The sequence below is a fragment of the Falco peregrinus genome, chromosome 3 (assembly GCF_023634155.1).
Source record: "Falco peregrinus isolate bFalPer1 chromosome 3, bFalPer1.pri, whole genome shotgun sequence".
Classification (NCBI taxonomy): Eukaryota; Metazoa; Chordata; class Aves; order Falconiformes; family Falconidae; genus Falco; species Falco peregrinus.
The window spans coordinates 32051403-32071155 of record NC_073723.1 but is presented as its reverse complement, the minus strand read 5'-3'; the positions used below and the strand labels follow the sequence as shown (position 1 = coordinate 32071155).

Below are 19753 nucleotides of genomic sequence, written 5' to 3'. Positions count from 1 at the left end.
CTGTCCCACTCCCAACAGTGTTTACAATGAGATCCTTGTGAAAAGAGCATAACAGCAGGACAAGCACACAATGCTCTTTCCTCTAATAGCCTCTGACATCTGACAAACAGCTTTCTGCTGAGGTTAGATCCATGCCTCTGTGTCTAAATGTCATTTGCTCACACCATTTGTCACTAAATAGATTATAATCTTCCTAAAAAGATTACAACAGTTTATTTTCCCATTCCAGCCATGGAATTCATCCTATCAGTCTTCAGAGACAAGTGAATCTCATTCTTGGAGCCAGATTTCTCTTCCAGTCAAGTGTGCTCCTCATATTAGGAGAATTAAAGGACTGGTATCAGCATCATTTTTGTTTTCTCAACATAACCAGCCTATGCTAAGGAGCATTTTCCTATGCAAAGTCTTTCAGAACTGTAAAATCATGCATCCTTCAACAAAGCTCTATATTAAAAAAGAAAAAGCTGTCTGTAAACATAGACAAAAGAAATAATTTTAAATTTCAACAGTTTTCCATTAATCTCAAGTTTACAGAAAAGGGTCAACATGATTAACCCTCACTTGCTGTTCTTCACTGGGTTTTTACCTGCAGCCTGTGCACTGGTCTGGTCTCCCAGTCCAGAGACCCATTGAGATACAGGATGCCTGTCCTTGGCACAATGTCAATGATTCCATCTGTTTCGCCAGTCACTCTGAAACTCACAGCAGGCACCTCAGATGTGAACTAGAATGGGGAAAAATCAGAGGGAAAATCAACTTTTTTTCAGCATTTTCACCATAATCGAAATAACTTCATGCTTTTGTGTCTTCTAATATCTGTTGCCAACAGTGTGGTTGGCTAGGGGAATGCTATTCCAAGAGTCTGCTCAAACAAATCTGCTCTTTTCTGATCCTCAACAGAGGAGTTTTCACATTATTTCCTGAATGCTTCAGGAAATCCCAGCTGTGGTTTCTTTCCAAAGCAAATGTCTGCTTAGGACAGGGCTTTGAGCACGGGAGTGGAAAAAAATGACACACATCCTCCATTTGCCTGGGAGCTGGATCTGTCCTTCTGTGGTTATAGCTTTGGGAAGAAAACCTCAGAGCTGAAGGAAAATGATGACACAAGTTACATGGAAACCCATTCTCTAGGAATGCTGGTTTTATTAATCCCTGTCTTAGGATATCCTCTTAAAATGTGTTCGAGAGAAGGGGTTGTCTCCTGCTTTTTGCATGTCGACTCTTGAATTCCCAGATAGAGGAAGTCAAAGTTAATTCCAGATCCTCTCAGGGGACTGTTCTTCCCACCAGCAACGATGACAACACCGCCTGTTGAGGTCAGTGTGTGAAGCTATGGGCGTTTTGTCCAGAGTGGAGACCAAGAGACACTTTATTACCTGGTAGATGAAGCGCACTCCCCCTCCTTCTGGAACAGAGAAATTCATGTCCTTCAGAGGCCCAGTTACATGCAGGTCCCCCAAGTACTGGCACATAGCCTGTGAGAGAGAGAAAGGGATGGAGGAAAGCAGCTGAGGAACGTCTGCTGTCACCACACACGAACAGCAGCTCTCCATCACTGAGCCTCTTGCAAGTTATTTTGCTGTAGTGTAATGGAGGACACTCTTGCTGGTTTGCACTGAATATATCTGGATTCTTTAGTGCACATTCATTTCTAAAAGCAATGTTATTTATTAATTAATTTGAAAACAAATATTTGGGCTCTGACCTTTTCTAACCACTACATAATTAAATGACATTTGATCTACCTTCAATAGCAAACAAAAGCAACAAAGAGCTGAATGTAGACTGAGAACAAGGGGAAATTTATAAAAGCATTTTTGGATCACCTCTGTGTCCCCAGCAGAACCAGCCACATCCCATCCAGGAGCCGCACAGTCCTGTGGCCCCAAGTGTGTTGGGAGACCCAGTGCCACATCTGTAGATGGGGAGGAATTGGGGCTTCACCCCTTTTAATTTGCTCAGTAGATCCAAACCTTTTTTGTACAGAAAAAGGTGGACCTCCCCAGGTCCCCTATCCCACCACCCTCAGCTTCACAGCCATCTGGGCAAGCTGCTCCAGCCCTGTGTCTTCACAACAGTTGCATGTGAGCACAAACCAAAACCAAGACCTGCAAACATGTCCTGCTGATCTTTGGCTTCTACCTCATGGCAAAAATGCCATGCAAAACTGTCTTGGCCTCTGTTTTCTTCCTAATGGCTGGTAATGCCTTCACATGTGGGTTTTTTCTGGCAAAATTTTTATGAGTTTTATAACCATCTCCTCCTTACTGCCCAAAGACCTCTGGACACACTCTAGCCCTAATGTTTCAGTACTGTTCTTGCTTTCAGGTAAAAAAAGCAAAGCAAAAATCAGCCTCCCAGAGCAGCTCTTGCACATAAGACAATTCAGCCTACGGTTCAGATAATCTACCTGTTTCTCCAAAGGCAAGACCAAGCTCCCCTGAATGCTTACTCTCCCTGTCCCCAAGGTCTTATCAGCGCTGAGGAGCTGCCTGCCAGAATTAGGATTCCATCATCTGGCTGCACAATTGAAACTCCCTTTTTTCCAGAGGAAAAATTACTTCATTTTGCTTTACAGATTTGGAGTGCCATTGCCACTCAATTCATCACCCCGTGGATTCGGGCTCTGGGGGCACATGTTCTCTGCTGCATGACTTTTCCCCTGGATTTGGTCCTATTGCTGCTGGGACAGCTATTCGACCTCTCATAGAAAACACAGTCTACATATTACCAAGGGAAAACTTAATTCTGCCTATGACAACAACATTTCTAAGTTCAGTGCAATTTACCCTAAAGCACTGCTCTCTGTGTGTGTCACAAGTGGTGTTTGAATAACACCAGAATCTGCTTAATAATAGCCAGAGATGCTGCCCTCCTTGCCTGCAAGGTTTTGTGACTCTTTTTACAAAAAGGAAAACTAGAATATTGTGAGAAAAGGAGAAGGAAGGAGGGGGGGGGGGGGATGCTAGCGAACACTACTGGCAGTAGAAAAATATCAAAAAAAGCCATGTAATAGGTACACATACAGGAAAGAATACTTTACGGCCACCCTTTACTATTTTTGCTAAATGCTGACTGCTGGCCTCTGCCAGGGACAAGATAGCAGGACCCTGGATCTCACGTGCTACAGCTGTTCCCATGTTGCACTGGTGGGCACAACCTGGCTCCTGGTGGTTTCTCCCAGGGCCATTTTTTGGAGGGGTTTTGCTTGGTCATGTTCTTCACCATGGAGGAACAAAGGGTGATGTTATAAAACGCAACAGGTTCAAAGTGCAGGCTGCAAAGCAAGTAAGATATATCTCTTCCTGCTAATTAAAATTACTTTATGTGGGCCATAAAACATATGTCTACAGCATGAACCACTGCTCAGGGGTCTGAAGGGGAAATAGGCTTTTCGCCTTGGCCCATATCTGGTTGGCATCCCTTAAGAAGATGTCTATAATGCCTGTGGCGTGGCTTCATTGGGGGTTGGCATTGCCACAGGCAGCAGCTTTTGAAATGGGAAGGAAAAAGGAGGTGTTCACCGCTGCACATCAGTCCCACCCCTCAGGGTCTCCACATTCTGAGGCATTTTTTAACAGACTTGAATTTGATTCATTGTTCTTATCTCCTCTGTTAATTTCAATTGTAAAGTAGAAGCCACTACTGTAGCCTCTACAAATATCCATAAAACTATTGAATTTAATAGATGAGGTATGTAAATAGCATAACTAATACATTTCAGTTCCAGAAAGTCCTCTGAAAAGGGTTTCACATAGACGGAATAATAAGGTTAAGTAATTAATAAGCATGGTTTAAATTATGTGCCATTATATGCCTTAAAAAACATTTAATATGTCATCACATGTATGGATTATAATACAGAACACATGATACAGATGTCTTCACTGTTTGGTGAATTGTTGCAGTATTTTTAAAACTTTTCTAGCAGGAAATCCACCTATTGGAAAAAGTAGTATCTAAGGAGGAAGTACAAAAGGCAAAATAGGTAAATCGGTGACTTTTAGGCCTTTTTAAAGTCTTTTGCCCAATGAGTGACATGTCTTAACTTTTGGCCATGGGATTCACACAGGTGCTGGAGGCTGCACTCCCGCACCCAGCACTACAGTTGCTCTGCCAGCCCGTGCTGCCAGCCCGACCCGCGCACCGGGATGCCCTGTGGGTTAGAGCTCAGCGGCACACACGCAACCTTTGCTGTTTGATCCCAGATAAACAAAGGAAAAGCTGTAACTCACCGAATGAATGACAAGCAGAAACTGAACTCCACACAGCTTCAACATACTGGAATACGCCTTGCTTCAGGTCCTGCAAAGAAGAGACAATAGTCACTTTAATAGTCACTTTAACCCCATGGAGTTGGCCCAATCTTTTTGTGAATAGAGGCTGAAGTTAATCTTTCCCAAAGCTGTAGGGAGAGTGAGCTCTGAAGGGCCAGGCACAGCTCTGCCCATGGGTGGTGAGATCGCTGGCATTGCTGGGCTCTCTGGGAAGGTCTGTCTCCAGTGGTGCAGGAGGTGCCACATGCTGCAGGAGCCTCAAACAGCTGTCAGAGGTTGAAACTGGACATAAAACTTCAAGCCATGCAACCTCACCGTTGCAATGATTAGGTCACCCAAGCCCAATTTTCATTTCTGCTTTACTGAAGGCAACAACACGTTCACAGGAAACACTAGAACCACAAGAACATGAAGGTCTTGCAGGGACCATCCTGAGAACTCTGTCTTCTGCTTACAAAAAACAACTGTTCAGTGCAGCTTGTGGAGGCAGAGGAAGCTGGAGGTGTCTGCACCCCTTAAAACAACATGGCTACTGGAAATGAAATTTCCAAGTCCAAGGAGCACTGCCTGCCTCAAATTTCAAAGAAATGCTGAGCACACACTGCCGTGACTTGTGTTACATCCTCCTGGAAACTAGATGGTTTCCTCAAAAATATAATCCTGCTTTCTCACTACTTCTAGATTTTAACAAAAATTATGAGGCTGGTTCTGGAGAGAGGTGAAGCTGGTGTACAGTGTTACTGTCTTCAGTGGTGCTCCACATTTAGTGGCTCACACCTACAGGTATCCATCAGCTACCCCAGTTCTGTCCCATGGAGGGTCCATGGAGAAGAAGACCATGTGGAGGCACAGCTCCCTTCAGAAGCCTTCCTGCTTGGGCTTCCCATCATACTCTTTTTTCCCCACATCCTTTTCCTTCCTCAATGGCTGACCCAAAAGGGGACCTGTAAATACAGAGACGGCTGCCCACCCTGCTGTTCTCCCCAGCACTCATTTTAGGATGTGCCACAGGACTTTATCTTGCAAATCCCATTCTGAGCAGGGTCTTCAGTGACACCCTTGGAAATTACTGGGCTCTTTCCTTGGGCTGAAGCTAGGTGTGTGAGTACTGGAAGAGGATAAAATGACACTCCTTTGAAACCAGGAGGGATCAGGAAAATCATTAGGTTTGTCAGGAAACGAGGGCTGAAGGTGAAGCCCCCGCAGCTGCCTGGCAGTGATGCCTGCTGAGCGGGTCCCTCCCTGCCCTGCCCGCAGCTGGAGGAGCTGGGCTGGCACAGGTGGGACAGGGGCGTAGAGAAGACACTTTGAACCTCCTGGGAGGACACTTTGAACCAAGACTGTTGCTGATATTTGAGTTAGTCAACAGAAGCTTGTTCAGTTCCTCCATCTGTCCAACAGCCTCTCTGCTCCCCTCCCCCTGGTCTCTTCTGAATACCTTGGTCAGTTTCAGATGCACTTTGTAGCAGGGTGGGAACTTCAAAAACCTAATTCCTTATTTATTTGGGGGGGGGGGGGGGGGCACCAGGTGGAACAGAGGACCCAAAGGCGCACCCTCCCCAAAGGCAGAGACACCAGGGAGCTAAAATTCCTGGGGGAAGCCAGAAAGAGATGAGGAAAAAGGGTATGGGGACGTCTGGGGTTACCACAGTCTATGTTCAGGGAATAGAGAAGGAACAAGACTTACTATGGCAAGGAGAAAGTTTAAGGAAGGGACACATCCAGCCTTAGTGTAGGGGACAGAAAATGCACTCCTTCATGTGGCTGCCCAACTGCACTGTGTCTCAGCCGGGTTTCTCTGTTCAGATCCAGCTATGAAATGCAGCAGTAGAACTAGAGCCATGCCACAGGTTATGGGTTCGCATGATAAGTGTCTTTGCTGTTCCCTTCTGTTTGAACATAAACATCACTCCCTAATGCCGTGCCATCTGCGGTGCCTGTGGCGAGGCCAGGATGAGTGGCTTGATCAGCCCTCGAACATTCATTTTTGGCTGGAAGCTGTTAGCAAGTCTCATGAAGCATCACACTGCCAAGGACCTAAGCCGCAAAATACACACTCCTCTGTCACTCAGAACAGAGTTTCAGTATATATAAATTCATACAAAAGTTTTCAATAATAGGCAGTTTCAGGATTAGAATAGGATCAGCTTAACTAAAAGCAGCCTGAGATCTGGCAGGGAACTGGAGCCATATTTTCCCCTTCATTTCGTAGCTTCATCTCAGTGCTATATCCCTAATAATTCCTTATGGTTTCCCCGCCTGAACAGAAATCTCTAAGATAATCATCATATAACTATCCAAGCAACTTTCAATGACAAACGTTTGGAGAACAAAGAATATTCCTGGAGGTTAAAGATCAGTAACAATCACAAGTATTTGGTTCTGTGAAAAAAAAATATTTTGATTTTCTTTAAATGATTGATTTCAGATGTTCAAATCCAGTAAAGAGAAAACAGAGCAAATTGATCCAAATCAAATACAAACCAGACTAAGCCTTAGCACAGCAGTCATACATTTTACAAGGACAGCTGAGTTCCTAATGCTGCCTGAAAAGCCTTCATTCAGCAAAACCCTTGCTTCAGCTTTTAAAATCCTTCTGTGAAACAACAGCTAGATCATCCCTTACCTGTAACATGAAAAGCTTATTTTGCTCTAAAAATGCTTCTCTCCTTCATCTGTGGGAATCACCTTTGCACAGATCGGTGGTGCCTGCCTGTGCTTCTCCACACGGTTTTATGGTTCCTCAGACTCGCCCAGCTCAAACATTAACAGCATGGAGAATTATTGATTCCTAATGACTAGGTGTGGTGTGAAATGGCTGCCATGTGAGGAAAGCAATGTAGCTCCAAGATAACTTACAGCCTTCAATATTTTTATGTCCCTTGGGATTTTATTTCTGAATTCATTTTTTTTCAGTGGGGCTGTGAGAAATGAACATGCGGGGCACGGGTTGGAGCCATGGGGGGAAGGTTATCGTTCCTTTGGGAGAGGAGGTGGAAAGGAGAAGGCATGGGCCTCAGGTGGAGATCACGTTTGCTACTTGCCTAGCTGCAGGGATAACTCACATTCGGAAGACAAGAACTTGGACATAAAGGTGGCTTGTTTTCACAGAAGACCTGCAGATGGGGAGGACTCAGCCTAGTTATGAGAATAATTTGTCATTCATCGACTCAGAAGATTCAAATTCTGTCTGAGCTCTGCAACAAATTTACTTTGAGTAACTTCGGGCATTTTACTCTATTTGCCCTTTTCCAGATACTCGTCACATAATGGATGTAATCGTTCCTTTCCCTCGTGTGTCATCTTTCACGTCTGTTTAAGTTTTCAGCCCTTCCAGGGAACCAGTCCCTGCTGGTCTCTGCATTATAGCACCTGTTGCAAGGGGAACTGAAATCAACGGGGCTGTAAAGAACTGTGGTAAAATAAATTATAAATAAAACATATTTGCAAACCCCCAGAACTTTAAAAAAAATAATAATCCTTAAAATTTTATGCTTTCTGCTAACTCACTTTTTAATATCAAGCTTATTTCAGAAGTTTTAAAAAGTCTGATTTTATTCCCTCATGAAATGTTACTTTTCATCCAGGTTCTAACTCCTGCTTTCAATTTCCTCAGTATGTGAGGTTGCTCTTGAACATTGTTAAATTATTTGTGCAGCACATTAAATATTTTCTGAATTATACATCCAAAGAAAGCAGCATTTGGAAATCGATAACAACTGGAAGGCACACCATTCTGGGAAAGGTAAGCTTTCTGTTTGTGCTTCAGATCACACTTTTCCCTCAAAATTAGTGTTTGTTTTTGCAGGAAAAACCCTCTAGACTGTGCTTTCAGCATGCTTTCAAACACAACTGTTCTCCATTTGTTCATGCACTCAGAATGATTCAGACTTTCTCAAAGCTGTCTGCTAGCACTGAGTTATCTTTAGAGCACAAAACAAACCCAACAATTTCCATTAATGCCTTAGAACTCATTTTTAATGATTTCAAAGTAAATATAATAATGGAGATAGAACTTTCTTGGAAATACGTTGACTTTAAGTGACTTATATGCAGATTAACTGTGTACTAGTTGGAGATGGATGAGCCGTACTTTCAGCATGAAATATAAATTTCAAAACAGCAAGAATTCATGCTGCAAAAACAAGTTCACAAAAATGAATTCCTAATGTCTTTTTTAGCCCTCCTTTACACAACATGTGCAGAATAACTCAGGAAATGATGTCAGAAGTCAGAGCCACAAAAATAAGTCAGGTGTTTGTCTTTCAAATGCTCGTGTCTCTGCTTGGAATTCCAATTACTAGGAAGTGCAGTGTGGTACTTGAAATATAAATTTAAGGTACCTAATATGTTTGATTGAATACCTATATTTTTTTAAAGTCACTGGAAAAGGTGAGCCTGCTCGCCCCCAGTATCTTTCTTTCTCTGGCTGAAATAATTTCCCAGCCACAGAGGTTGTAACCACACAGGGGGAAAAAAAAGTCTCCCATGTCAAATACATTACAAAGTCCAGAAGCACTTAAAGCTTTACAGCAGTCATAACACAGTGCTATAGATAAAATCACAAGAATAAACTCAGCAGTGAGGCTGGTTCCTTGAGCCAGCTGTTTCTGAGTAAGTCTGATGAAAAGAAGGCAAATGTCCAGGTGTTTATTGTGTGAATCATTGGTCAAGGAGTCAGTTTTTCCAGAAACAACTTTTCTCATATCATCAGTCACATCTTTTTCACTTTTCCTATTTATCAGCTCTGTCATTCCTCCCCCGCTCCTTTTTCATTTTTTCTCTTTGCCTTTTTACTTTTACTTCTTGTTTCGATCCACCTGATGTCTCTCCATGTACCTCTTCCACCTTCAAAACTAATGGGACCTGCCTGACCTCAGCTTCTTTCCCTTTTTGTTTGTTTAGAAAATATGTCTTTTATGGATCTCTTAGGGCGTGATAATTTCACAATATCATCAATACATGCCAAAATGAGCTAGCACCAGTGGATGAAGAAGCATAGAAAAATAATGCTTAAAAGAAACTCGGATTTCTGGTCATCTCCTTTCTTTACTTCTCCTGAGGCAGAATCAGGTATACCTGCAACTTCCCTGGTTGTAAAAAATGCAAATAATGGTCACTCCTAGTCTCCATAAGTAATCCTTGTGGCACTTTCAGATATCTGTTCAGTCACATTGTTGCCCTCTAGATACTGCTCAGTCACTCTCCACCTTTGCTGATGAGCTCTGCCCACAGATTCTCCCAGGTGAGACTCCCCAGTGCTGCTGAGGACAGGCTCCTACAAACACTGTCTCCCAAACAATAGAACTCTTGCCGATGCATTTACTTATAAAGCATTTTCATGTTATCTTCGTTGCATTGGTAGTTGCACTGCCATAATTCTGATTTTGTCTGTATTTGCCTATGCTATACACTCATCTTTAGTGATGTAACTTACTTATGACTGTCTTTGTGCTTCCTTGTGAATTTGACAACACGGAAGAGCTCTGATTTAACAAAGTACTTTATTCTTACTACCCTTCCCAATACCACTTCTGCATGGAGACATATCATGCTGTTCATTTCATTTATACAGAGACCTGGTCATTCCTGCTAATGCTTTTCTTTGGTTGGTTTCCTATGAATTCTTCTTATCAATAATCTTACTTTATAGAAATCTGGGTTTTTTTCAAGTCTATTGTAATTTTTTCCCTTTTCCCTCTTTCCCTTTGCAAGGACTGTGGATTCTCATCATAGTACAATTACCAGACACTTACATCACCCCGATCTGCTGTACTCTTCACTTCAAAATAAATATATTCATCCCCACCAACATTTCACTTTTTTTCCTGTCGGTTCTTTCTGAAGCACTTTACCCGCCCATACAAACAGTCCAGTCTGAAATTATTCAGCCAAATCTCTGAGGTTCTTATAATCTTGAGAACATATTATGTGTCACAGGGCCCCATATTACTTGTATTTGAGATGTTCTTCAGACCTTTCTTTTACATCCCTCAATCTATTTTGATAGCCTTGCCCTTTCTACTGTTTATATCCCTGTTCATGTTGAGATAATTTGTTTATACAACAGTGCAAGATGTGGTGTTGGGGAGAGGACAAATGCACAGACCAAGAAGATCAGATGAACATATTTTTGTAAGCAATCATCCAAAACAAGAGGCACCATGGTAAACGGCATAAGGAGAGGGGTGAACTTATGTTCACCTTATAGGTGTGTGTTGGGATAGGAATAGGAATAAAGCATGGCACTGACTGTCCAGCAAATTCCCTGAAAAAAAGGGTAAGCAGATGTATCCAGGTGGCCAGGATGAATGAAGCTACACCACTTGTGCAACCCTGCTCTCCTACCCAGGAGATACAGCTTTCTGACTGGCCCATGTACGCCTGTGCCTTGGGTGATGAGAATCTTACCTGAATCATCCCTGTTCCCAGAACTTGATTTTCAGTTTTGACCTGCTAACCTTAGTTGGATTGGTTATCCTGTCTGGGGAAGCAGATAACAGACCACCAGGAGCTCAGGTGAGGTACCTGAAAAGGTTCCCCCACACTGTCTCAGAAGCAGAGACACTCACTCTCTGCTTCCCTTCTTCCTTGGACCTGTCACTGTGACTTGCCCACCTGCTGGAAGGCACGGGCTCTGTCCTTCCTCAGGGAAGCTCACAGTCCAGTTCAGCCCCCCTGAGGAGCATGCTCCTTCCCTGCTGTCGCTGCTCTGTGTGTCCAGCATCTTTGTTTGGCTATCCTTGGAGGACTCCACGTCCATTATATTGATGCAATTCTCCCAGCCACCATTGTATCTCAGCCTAGCCACCTCCTCCAGCACCTTTCACCTACACGGTACCTCCTTCTTGGCTTGCACTGTCACCGATGCTACCTCGCGGTTCAGTAAATCTCCCAGCAACTTGGGCAGAGATATCCCATGCTGGTTTCATTTGTAGGTATGTGCAGCCACCCTCAAAGCAGGAGGAAGCTGAATCAGCAGCATGCCTGGCTCCGATGAAGCAGCACATCCCCACTTTTGTCCCCAGAAGATCTCCTTGAAGGCTTTGGTCAGCCCCATCCCCACAGAAGTTTCCCTGTACATGTAGTGTCTCAGCCACAGTCCAGCCTCCCCAGGCGCAGAGGTCTGACCTCTCCCACCACACGCAGACAGACCATACTGGCTTGCCGTCTTCATTGCTGACAGAAGAGGCCTGTTGAGAAGTCCTCCCACTTGCTGCCATCAGGTCCTGGCCCCTGTTAGGTGCTGAGCTAATGCTGTTAAACTGGGCTATTAAACTTGCCCAGGTCAAGATGATAGATTTTAGTTTCCCTTTTTCTTCTTGCAAGCAATGACATAATGGAACCAAATGGCTCTTCTGGAATAAACAATGCATATTCTAGAGATTACTCGTGTTTACACTACTTATTGCAAGACCTCCAAAGGAGATTAAAACTTGAGCTCTGCACTGAAGCAAGGGGAAATTCACTTTCTTCCAGCATGCTGGTGTCCTCTAGCTAATTCTCATGCTGTCTTAGGGTGGCATATGCATTAGAAGTTACGAATTGCATATTTCAAAATCATATTTTTTCCTTATAAATGCAAAAGAAGCATTTTTTTTTACCTCTTTCATTCACTATTCAATACATATAGAGACATGTCCACAATTTTCACAGCTCAAAATACATACCACTGTGCCAAAACAAAATAAGAAACCCATCTTTCCTGAGCTATAGTCTGATTAGAAAGTATTATGACATGAAACAACTATCAAGCTGGCAGGCCGACACTATTTTTTATTTACACAGGTATGTAAATGCAGGTGGCTTTAGGACCCATGAAGCAGATGGTCTTAGAGCACCTATCATCTGGACGTACATGCCCACCTATAGAACATTGAAATAGGCATGGCTAAACAAACTAGTCTCTAGGGCTTTGTTTATCACCATGATCACAGATTCTGCTGCCTGGGCCATTATGTATAGCAGCCACTGGATAAAAATCGGAAATAAGCCTGAAAGCAAAGCCCAGATGCCAAGATTACTCCTTTTAACTGAAGCAGGACTCAGGTGCTCTTCATTTCCTTCCTCTGCCCATCAGAAATCACAGCCAGGCATTCCTCACAGACACTGGGGGGGTCTGGGGCTCTGGGTCCTGGGTGTAGGGGCAAACACTTCCCTGCAGGCATCCAAGACGGAGAGCCGGGGCCAGCACTCACATCCAGCCCTGTCCTCAGACTTTGCTGGTCCCCAGCACTGCACAGCTTCACCTCCTTGCCTTGTGGGTTTGCCCCCTTGAGGTGTTTCACAGTCTCTATTATCTGGGTAAGGAATAAGGTCTTAGAGCTGTGGGGTTGGATTTTACTCCAAGTGCTTGAGAAAAAATCCCAGCAGTGTTTAAGCTTTTTCTTATATCTGATTCTCAACCACTTTATTAAAAAACTATTACAATGTGCAATATGCCTATGGTGCAATATGCATATGGTACATGTACATACATATGTGAAACTTACTTATATGCAATACGTATGTTGGCTGACTTACAAAGTAAAGACAAACCACAATTCAATGGACTATACACAAAGGAAAACTGGCCTTTGAATGAAAACATCTTTTAAAAACCAGGACAAGTGACTGGAAATGGATGCCATTCATCTCGCTCCCTCCAACCCTCTGATTTTTGAATACAAAATGAGTTTCTCCTGACTCTCCCTTTGCCCTGGCTGTGTAAAACCAGAAGGAGAGCATCAGTCCAGCATCCTCATCTCAAGCTTGATGAGTCCTCCAAATGGTGGGATTTATTGCTGCCATGCTTATATAAACCTAAGAAACGGAGAGCTTGACCAGTGAAGACAAAACTGCTTCAGGTTTATAACCAGCTAGTTCTGCTGAGATTGGTTTAAAAAAATCACACTCCTTCCCTAAGCAGGGATCAAACAATCCCAGCTCATTTTCCCCTTGGTTTAAGCTCATCTCTTCCCCATGTAGGCAATATTCAGACTGACACTGCTTTACATCACAGGGTGAAACTTTTGCAGTCTGATAAGATACCAGGTGGCTCCCTTGAGCACAGTGCCTCTCATAAATATTTGTACCAGCAACTGTAACAGCAAGAAGAGCAGCAAACTTCAGCTCATCAGGAATTCTTACTGATAGTTGAGTTCCCCGAGTATGTTTCCCTAAATAATATCTGCATTTCCAACACTGAATTGGCTTCCTTAAAGCCTTTGACAAGGGTAGGAATAGATAGCAAGGAACTGAATATTTGCATCAACTTTGACTAGCAATGAAGGTATTTCGTGTCTAGCATGCATTCTTTACAGAGGAACTGCCAGATGGCCATAAATGTAATTATTGCTGGAAAAAATGTCACAAATCAGTTGTACTACATCTCATCACAGCAGGACCATGAGGTCTGGTTACAGCCATGCCTTTCACTGGAAGCAGTGTGGACTCCCAGAGAAGTGGATTTTAACCTTATAGGGAACTGGCTATATCATTTCAGAGTCAAATTCCATGGCTCACATCATAAACCTGAATCAGTGCTGAGACTGACCTTTATTTATTGGAAGGATTTTTACATGCATTAGAGGCCAAGCCAAACATCATAAGATCATTTATTTCAATTACCTACTTTGGTGATCAAGACCTAGTCACACGGATGAGCCTTTAGAAGATAAGGCCTATGGATTGCAAGAAAAGGCTCCGCACATTTTGTGTTGCAGCCACCTACAACGAGCATTATTTAAAGCACTAATTCCTGTGCTTAGAATAGAAAATGCCAGAAATACCACGTGACTCCTGCCAACCGTGGACAACCAGCTTTCATTGGCACACCATACACAAGCTAGGACCTCAAGGGACTGTTTCTGTGACCAAATAGCTGTGGTATTGGGCTATCAGTGTACGTACTTCATGTTCACTTCTGTACTTCCAAAGATTGCAGTGCAACCGTTTTAGCTCTTTCCCTGCCTCATCTGTGACTTATATGGAAATGCCTCCCTGAACGTACACCTCCATTTCCGTGGCGTTAATGGAAACTGCATGACTTAATGCCCCCCATCATCTCTCACCTGAAAGTCTCAAACTTGTATTCATCTCATTACCTTTCAAGTTAAAAGGGCGGTCAATAGGATAAATTTACTTCAGAGCTACCTCTGCCTTTTTACATCTCCAGGTCAGTGCAGCCTGAGGATGAATCAGTGCTTTTAACATCGCAGCGCCCGTGAGCAGGGATGCAGGGGTGCTGGCCTGAGCTGCTGGTACCAGTGTCCATCCTAGACCACAGGCATCCAAGACCAGCAAAGCTTAAGCTAAGTGCTGCGCACTCCGGAGTTAATTTCATGGTCAAAGACAACAGGAACAGAAGGCAAACTTCTTCCTGAGGAGCCCAAACACAAGCTTAAAGGTTTCACTAAGAAAATGAAGCGCAAAGCCGTTTCCTTTTACCCCAGACTCCAGCAAGGTCTTGTGATCGGCTGGGCTCAGGTCTGAGCAGCACATCAAGTCTGCTTCAGGTGTGCATTTGCTTGCCATAGGTAAATCCCAGACCATATCCCCAGCACAGGTGCAGCAGGGCAGGGTAGAGCAAACAAGTGCCCAGTGCCCAGCAAGCTCACTGCTGCGGGGCAGGTTCTCCTCCCAGTCCAAAGGGAGACCACCACGCTTCGGTAGCACATCTATAAAACAAAAACAAGCTTGCTGAAGAACAGTTTGCCCGAAACTTCTTAATGGGTCTTCTGTAAGTGCTGCGTGGACCCAACAGTTCATGGGATATTGAATAAATTACATTAATTACTGGTTGATGATATATTTACATTTAGAAAATGCATTGTAGGAGCTCCAAGTGTTTTGCAGACTTGGATTAATCCAATTTTGCAAGATCTCTGTAAGAAAAATTATCTCCTCTCCACAAATGTAGTGCTACTGCCAATTCCAGGAATTCAAAAAACATAATTCAGGCCAAAAATACAATGATAGACTTAAAAAGGTCTTAATAGGGACAACCACAGGAATTAATGTCTTTTTATTCACCTTCTGCTGTGTAACTCATAATGTTTCTTTATAGTTATGAAGATTAGACTTTTTTTGAACAAAAAGGAACTTCTCACATGTTCATAGAATTGGATAAGCTATCAAACAAAAATAAGACTTTTTCAACACAGTGTGCTCAGAAAATAAAAATATAACTTTGTCTGAACTTCCCATGTATTTTTCAAATGAATTAGTAAGCTATTTGGAACTACAGAGATATTTAGCTCCTGTTTTTAACTAACCTAAAGCATAAAGAGGTTGTTATTGGTCCAAGGACTTTGACTTGCATTTGTGAAACAGTAGCACTGGCAGTCAATTTTTATGAATGACTTTTCTGGGAAGTTAAACAGCACAATGAGCAGCTGATGTAGAAAGAGGAGCAATACATGTCCAATGCCTTTGATGTTTGTGCAACCTACTGTGACAAGATAACAGAGAGGAGAGGTGGGATGAGGACAGAGTATTGCTCTCTGTAGTAGCTGGTTGAGGTTTTTTAATAAAACTTGAGGGGATTTTTTTGGTCCTTTGTTACCCAAAACATATTTAGCTACATTTCTATTTACTTTGGAAACATTTTATTTTTTAGTTCAGTCTTCAGATTTCTGCCTTTTATAGGTTTTTACTGAATTTCTCTTAGCCTTACTTAATCTATTTGCATCTTTTGGTTACAGTGCTGCATTATTCGTGCAGAAGTGTCTAATACTTTTTTAATTATTTCTCCTATTTAGAAACAGAAAAACTGGTGAGGAGGTGTGTCCAGGGAGGAATCCTTTCTAAAAACTGCAACAGTATTGACTAACTGTAAGATTACCTTTGTCAGGCGTTTTAATTCTTTTAATTCTCTCTTAAATGATAGTTTTACTTTACAATTCTTTTTTTTACTAACATTTGAATTTTCTTTACTTCAAAAATGCAAGTGAGGTTATTTTATAAATCCCCATTAAGACCCCTTTTGCTTCCATTAACATCTTAAGTCAAAAAGAAGGAAGGAAGCACAAGCTATTATGGTATTTGATATTCTGGTTATTTTTAAAAGTAGGCATGAGAAAAGTAGCACATTTTGACAATGGCATAACATTTCAGGTAAAAATAAAAGCTGGACTTGTGCATATATAGTTTGACTACAACAGGATTTTTACAGTTAATTCCTACAAAGTGCTAATTACTCTTAGAATTGGTAACTTCATGTCACTGCAAATTTTTACTGAATTAAATGTGGTGAGCGAAACAGAAGCAAACTTATTTTCCTTATTTTGTTCTTGTTCTTTATTTTTGGCTGCTTGTGGAATCCAGTTTTAAATATGCCCTATTTGCAGACTTTCTGTTATACTTTAAGAAAGAATGTCAGTTTTGATGGGTTTAGGTTTATTTTTCTTTGCTTCTAATATGTAGCTACTATAGAAGTTATGTGTGTATATTTTTATGTAGATATTTGCTAAGTTGCTTGCAGCAAGGAAAGCAGTTTGTTCATAACAAGTATTTGACATAACAGAAATGCTGCAAAGGACAACATAAAGAGAATGTTACATAAATGTTAAATAAATTCCATTTAAATATCATGCCATTATTGTCTATTATAAATTATGAAGCTTTGGGTCACATAACATATAAATGCATGTTTGTTTGGTTTTTTACATCTTTACCTCTTATATGCTTAATATAAACAGTTTACTTTGTATCTTTAGCACAATTCCATGTATCTGTAGTAATGTTCTAAATTTCTCTTACTAATATTTGCCCAATCTAAAAAAAAATAAATACTTTTATCAGAGGTCTCACAGAAATATATTTTACATTGGGGATTTCTGTAGGTGATTTTTGCTTCTGTATTTAGACAACAGTGACCGTTGTGTGAGGATCTACACAAGATGCAGAGTATGAATGCAGCCAAGACTTGCTTTTACAGTGGCTTCCACTGATTGTTAAAAAGCTAGAGTTCAGTCGATCGCTGGGCAAGTTCTGTTGGCTGGTGCTCTGAAGCATGCACTATCTTTTTGTTGGAAGAGTATAGCTTTTGAAGAGGAGGAGCAAGGTTTCTAGATGCATGAAATAGAATTCAGTTCTGAGGACAAAAGCTGTGATGATCCTGTGTGCCCTCGGGAAGAGCATGCGGGACCAGCCATAGTGGTGACAAACAGGCACGGCTGTTGCCCCCAAGACCCAGCAGAGCTGAGCTGAGCGGGCAGCTGGCACGGAGCAAGCCTGCTCTGTCCTTCATTGCCTGCTGCTGTATCACCACTTCCACGTGGGATGCTGGCCCTGTGTGTTGCTACCGATTCAGATAACAGTTTGTCTCACTCCTGCCATTGCCCTGCTATCCTTACAGGCAGAAAAGAAGCTTTCTGGCTGGCTGTGTTATGGTTCCAAGCCACATCCAACTCCCGTTTACATGCACTTTAAAAGGGAAGACTTACAAGAGGAAGGCAAAAAAAAGGCAGAAAGAAAACGCAATGTTACCAAGGGCCTTAATTATATTGGCTTGGGAGAACTCAAAGCCAACAGGTCACTAGCTCACTCCATTTTTCTTTTCAAGCAGAAACTTGTACTTCTTGTATGCCCCACAAGGTCCTTGCTTGCTTGCCACTTTGACAGGGAGTCTGTAGTCACTACTTGCAACTTGCATACACCCTGTTTGCTGAGGGCATATGGACTGGGTCAGGCATGGGCTGGCGGGGGTCAGCTTCCAGCTGAGCCACTAGAGCCAAGGTGCTGTTGTCAGACCAGCTAGATGGTAGCCAGGCAGCTAGGCAGCACCTCTGGCTTCATGGTTTTTTGCTCATAACTTTTGATGTACATTCCTGCTGCAAAATAGCAAAGATCACAGCGGAGAGAGAAGCTTAATGAAGTGAGCAGCATCAGTGCTACTTACGCAGCCCAGGGTGGCAGGACCTCAGCAGGCAGAGCAGGGACGCAGCAGTATGTGGCCTTCCAGGGGATTTTCAGAGATGCTGTGCAGGGAGGCTTCTGCTATGCTAAAGTCCTTGCAGATCTGTGTGGGAGTCATATTAGAAAAAAAACTGTAGTTTTTTCTTATTGAGATTTAAAGAAGTTTCATTTTCTTTAGCTAGACTGTTATTAATGATAGACTTTAGTATACGTGTCAACACCTGACTGTGGTCATCTATTTCTGTAAATGTGGTTAATAATTCTGTAACTGCTTTAAATACATATTGCGTGCAGAAAATAATGCGGTTTCTGAAGACAGGTGCAGTCTTTAATCTTGTGGTTCAAGGTCAAAATCTCAATTATATATCTTACTTAGATTTGCCTGCCATCAAACTAAACTCTTTAATTAGAGAGGGAAGAGTCTGCTGGTTTACTTGTACTGCAATAAACTTTGGCAAAGTCTTTGCCAAGGATAGCCAGAATTACTGCAGTAAATGCTCAGTGACAGAGCCTGCACAGTGTCTGAGGCTGCAGTTCTGCAGAAGGGTTTCCTCTACCATATAGCATCCATCAGCCTAGACTGTTATAACCAAGATTTTCTGACTCTCACAGCAGGACCAAGAACGAGCATTTTTTCCCTCCAGGTTACTACTCTGGAAACCAGAACTGTCACTGGCAGCTTATATTTTAGCAGCCTTACAGCAGGTGCCACCCACCAGGGATGCAGATGTTCTGCACAGGCCCTGTGGTACTTGTAGTGAATCTTGCCTTCCAGAGCCAAGTATTTAAAACCTTTGGTAGCTCTAAAGCACTCTGGACATTTCTCTCTTCTATTTAAATAAAAGCACTCAATCACCATGCTGACAAAATACTGCAGGTAGGAACTGTTAAAGTAGTGGCCTTCAAATGTGGGGCTGGACCATGGGCAAGGTTTTCCTGGACTTTTCCCAGCTGGCAGGCCTATAAGTCCTCAGCTTCCTCATGGAAGAGCCCATGTTTCTTATCATCCTCTGTCCCCTGGGGAGCAGATGAACTGTGCTGCGCAAGGGAGCTGGCAGGGCTGAAGGTCCCTGCTGCTTCCCAAGGAGGAATTACCTCCCTAAAGGCAGCAGGCAGCACCGAGTCCTGCACAGGCATGCAAAATGGCAACTCTCAACCACCTGTGGTAGAAAAGGAGGCAGTACTGCTCTCAGCATGCAGGGAGCAAACCGAGAGAGGTGTTTGTTAAGTAGCCTGGCTACAATGGGATCTGAGGTCAAGGAAGGGATCAGGAATAAAAGGAAGATGTCATCCTTAACCCTGAGGTTGCTATAAGCTGAGGGAGGCCTCTTTCCAACCAAATTCTATGCATAAAATTACTTTTTCAGAGCAAATGTGAGTCAGCTAGTGGAACTACATGCTGTTGCATGGATTGTAGCCATTTTTAATGGCTTTTGGTAATCTGAAGTGGAAGTTATGGACGAGGTTGCCTGTACAACCTAAATGGAAAATTATACTTGCACAGAAATTTTATTTTTCTCCATCCAACATGCCTCCAGCTCTGAGCAGTTTAGAGAAAAGTCTGTGCTTAGTGTCAA

The 19753-nt window shown here is 42.7% G+C and overlaps 1 protein-coding gene across 2 annotated transcripts in view; it reads right to left on the bottom strand.

Annotated features, from left to right (window-relative positions):
- Positions 1 to 18287, bottom strand: part of CDH17 (cadherin 17) — a 41470-nt gene extending 23183 nt beyond the window's left edge. Inside the window, exons 1-4 of one of the 2 annotated variants that reach the window (XM_027777741.2) lie at positions 18160 to 18287; positions 4236 to 4305; positions 1377 to 1475; positions 587 to 724 (exon numbers count right to left, since the gene is read on the bottom strand). In XM_027777741.2, coding sequence (XP_027633542.2) covers positions 587 to 724; positions 1377 to 1475; positions 4236 to 4280 — 282 coding nt within the window. In that variant the 5' untranslated portion in view covers positions 4281 to 4305; positions 18160 to 18287. Of the gene's footprint in view, positions 1 to 586; positions 725 to 1376; positions 1476 to 4235; positions 4597 to 18159 lie in introns of those variants that run through there. The other variant, XM_005231056.3, reaches the window with a different exon arrangement.
- Positions 18288 to 19753: the final 1466 nt, after the last annotated feature.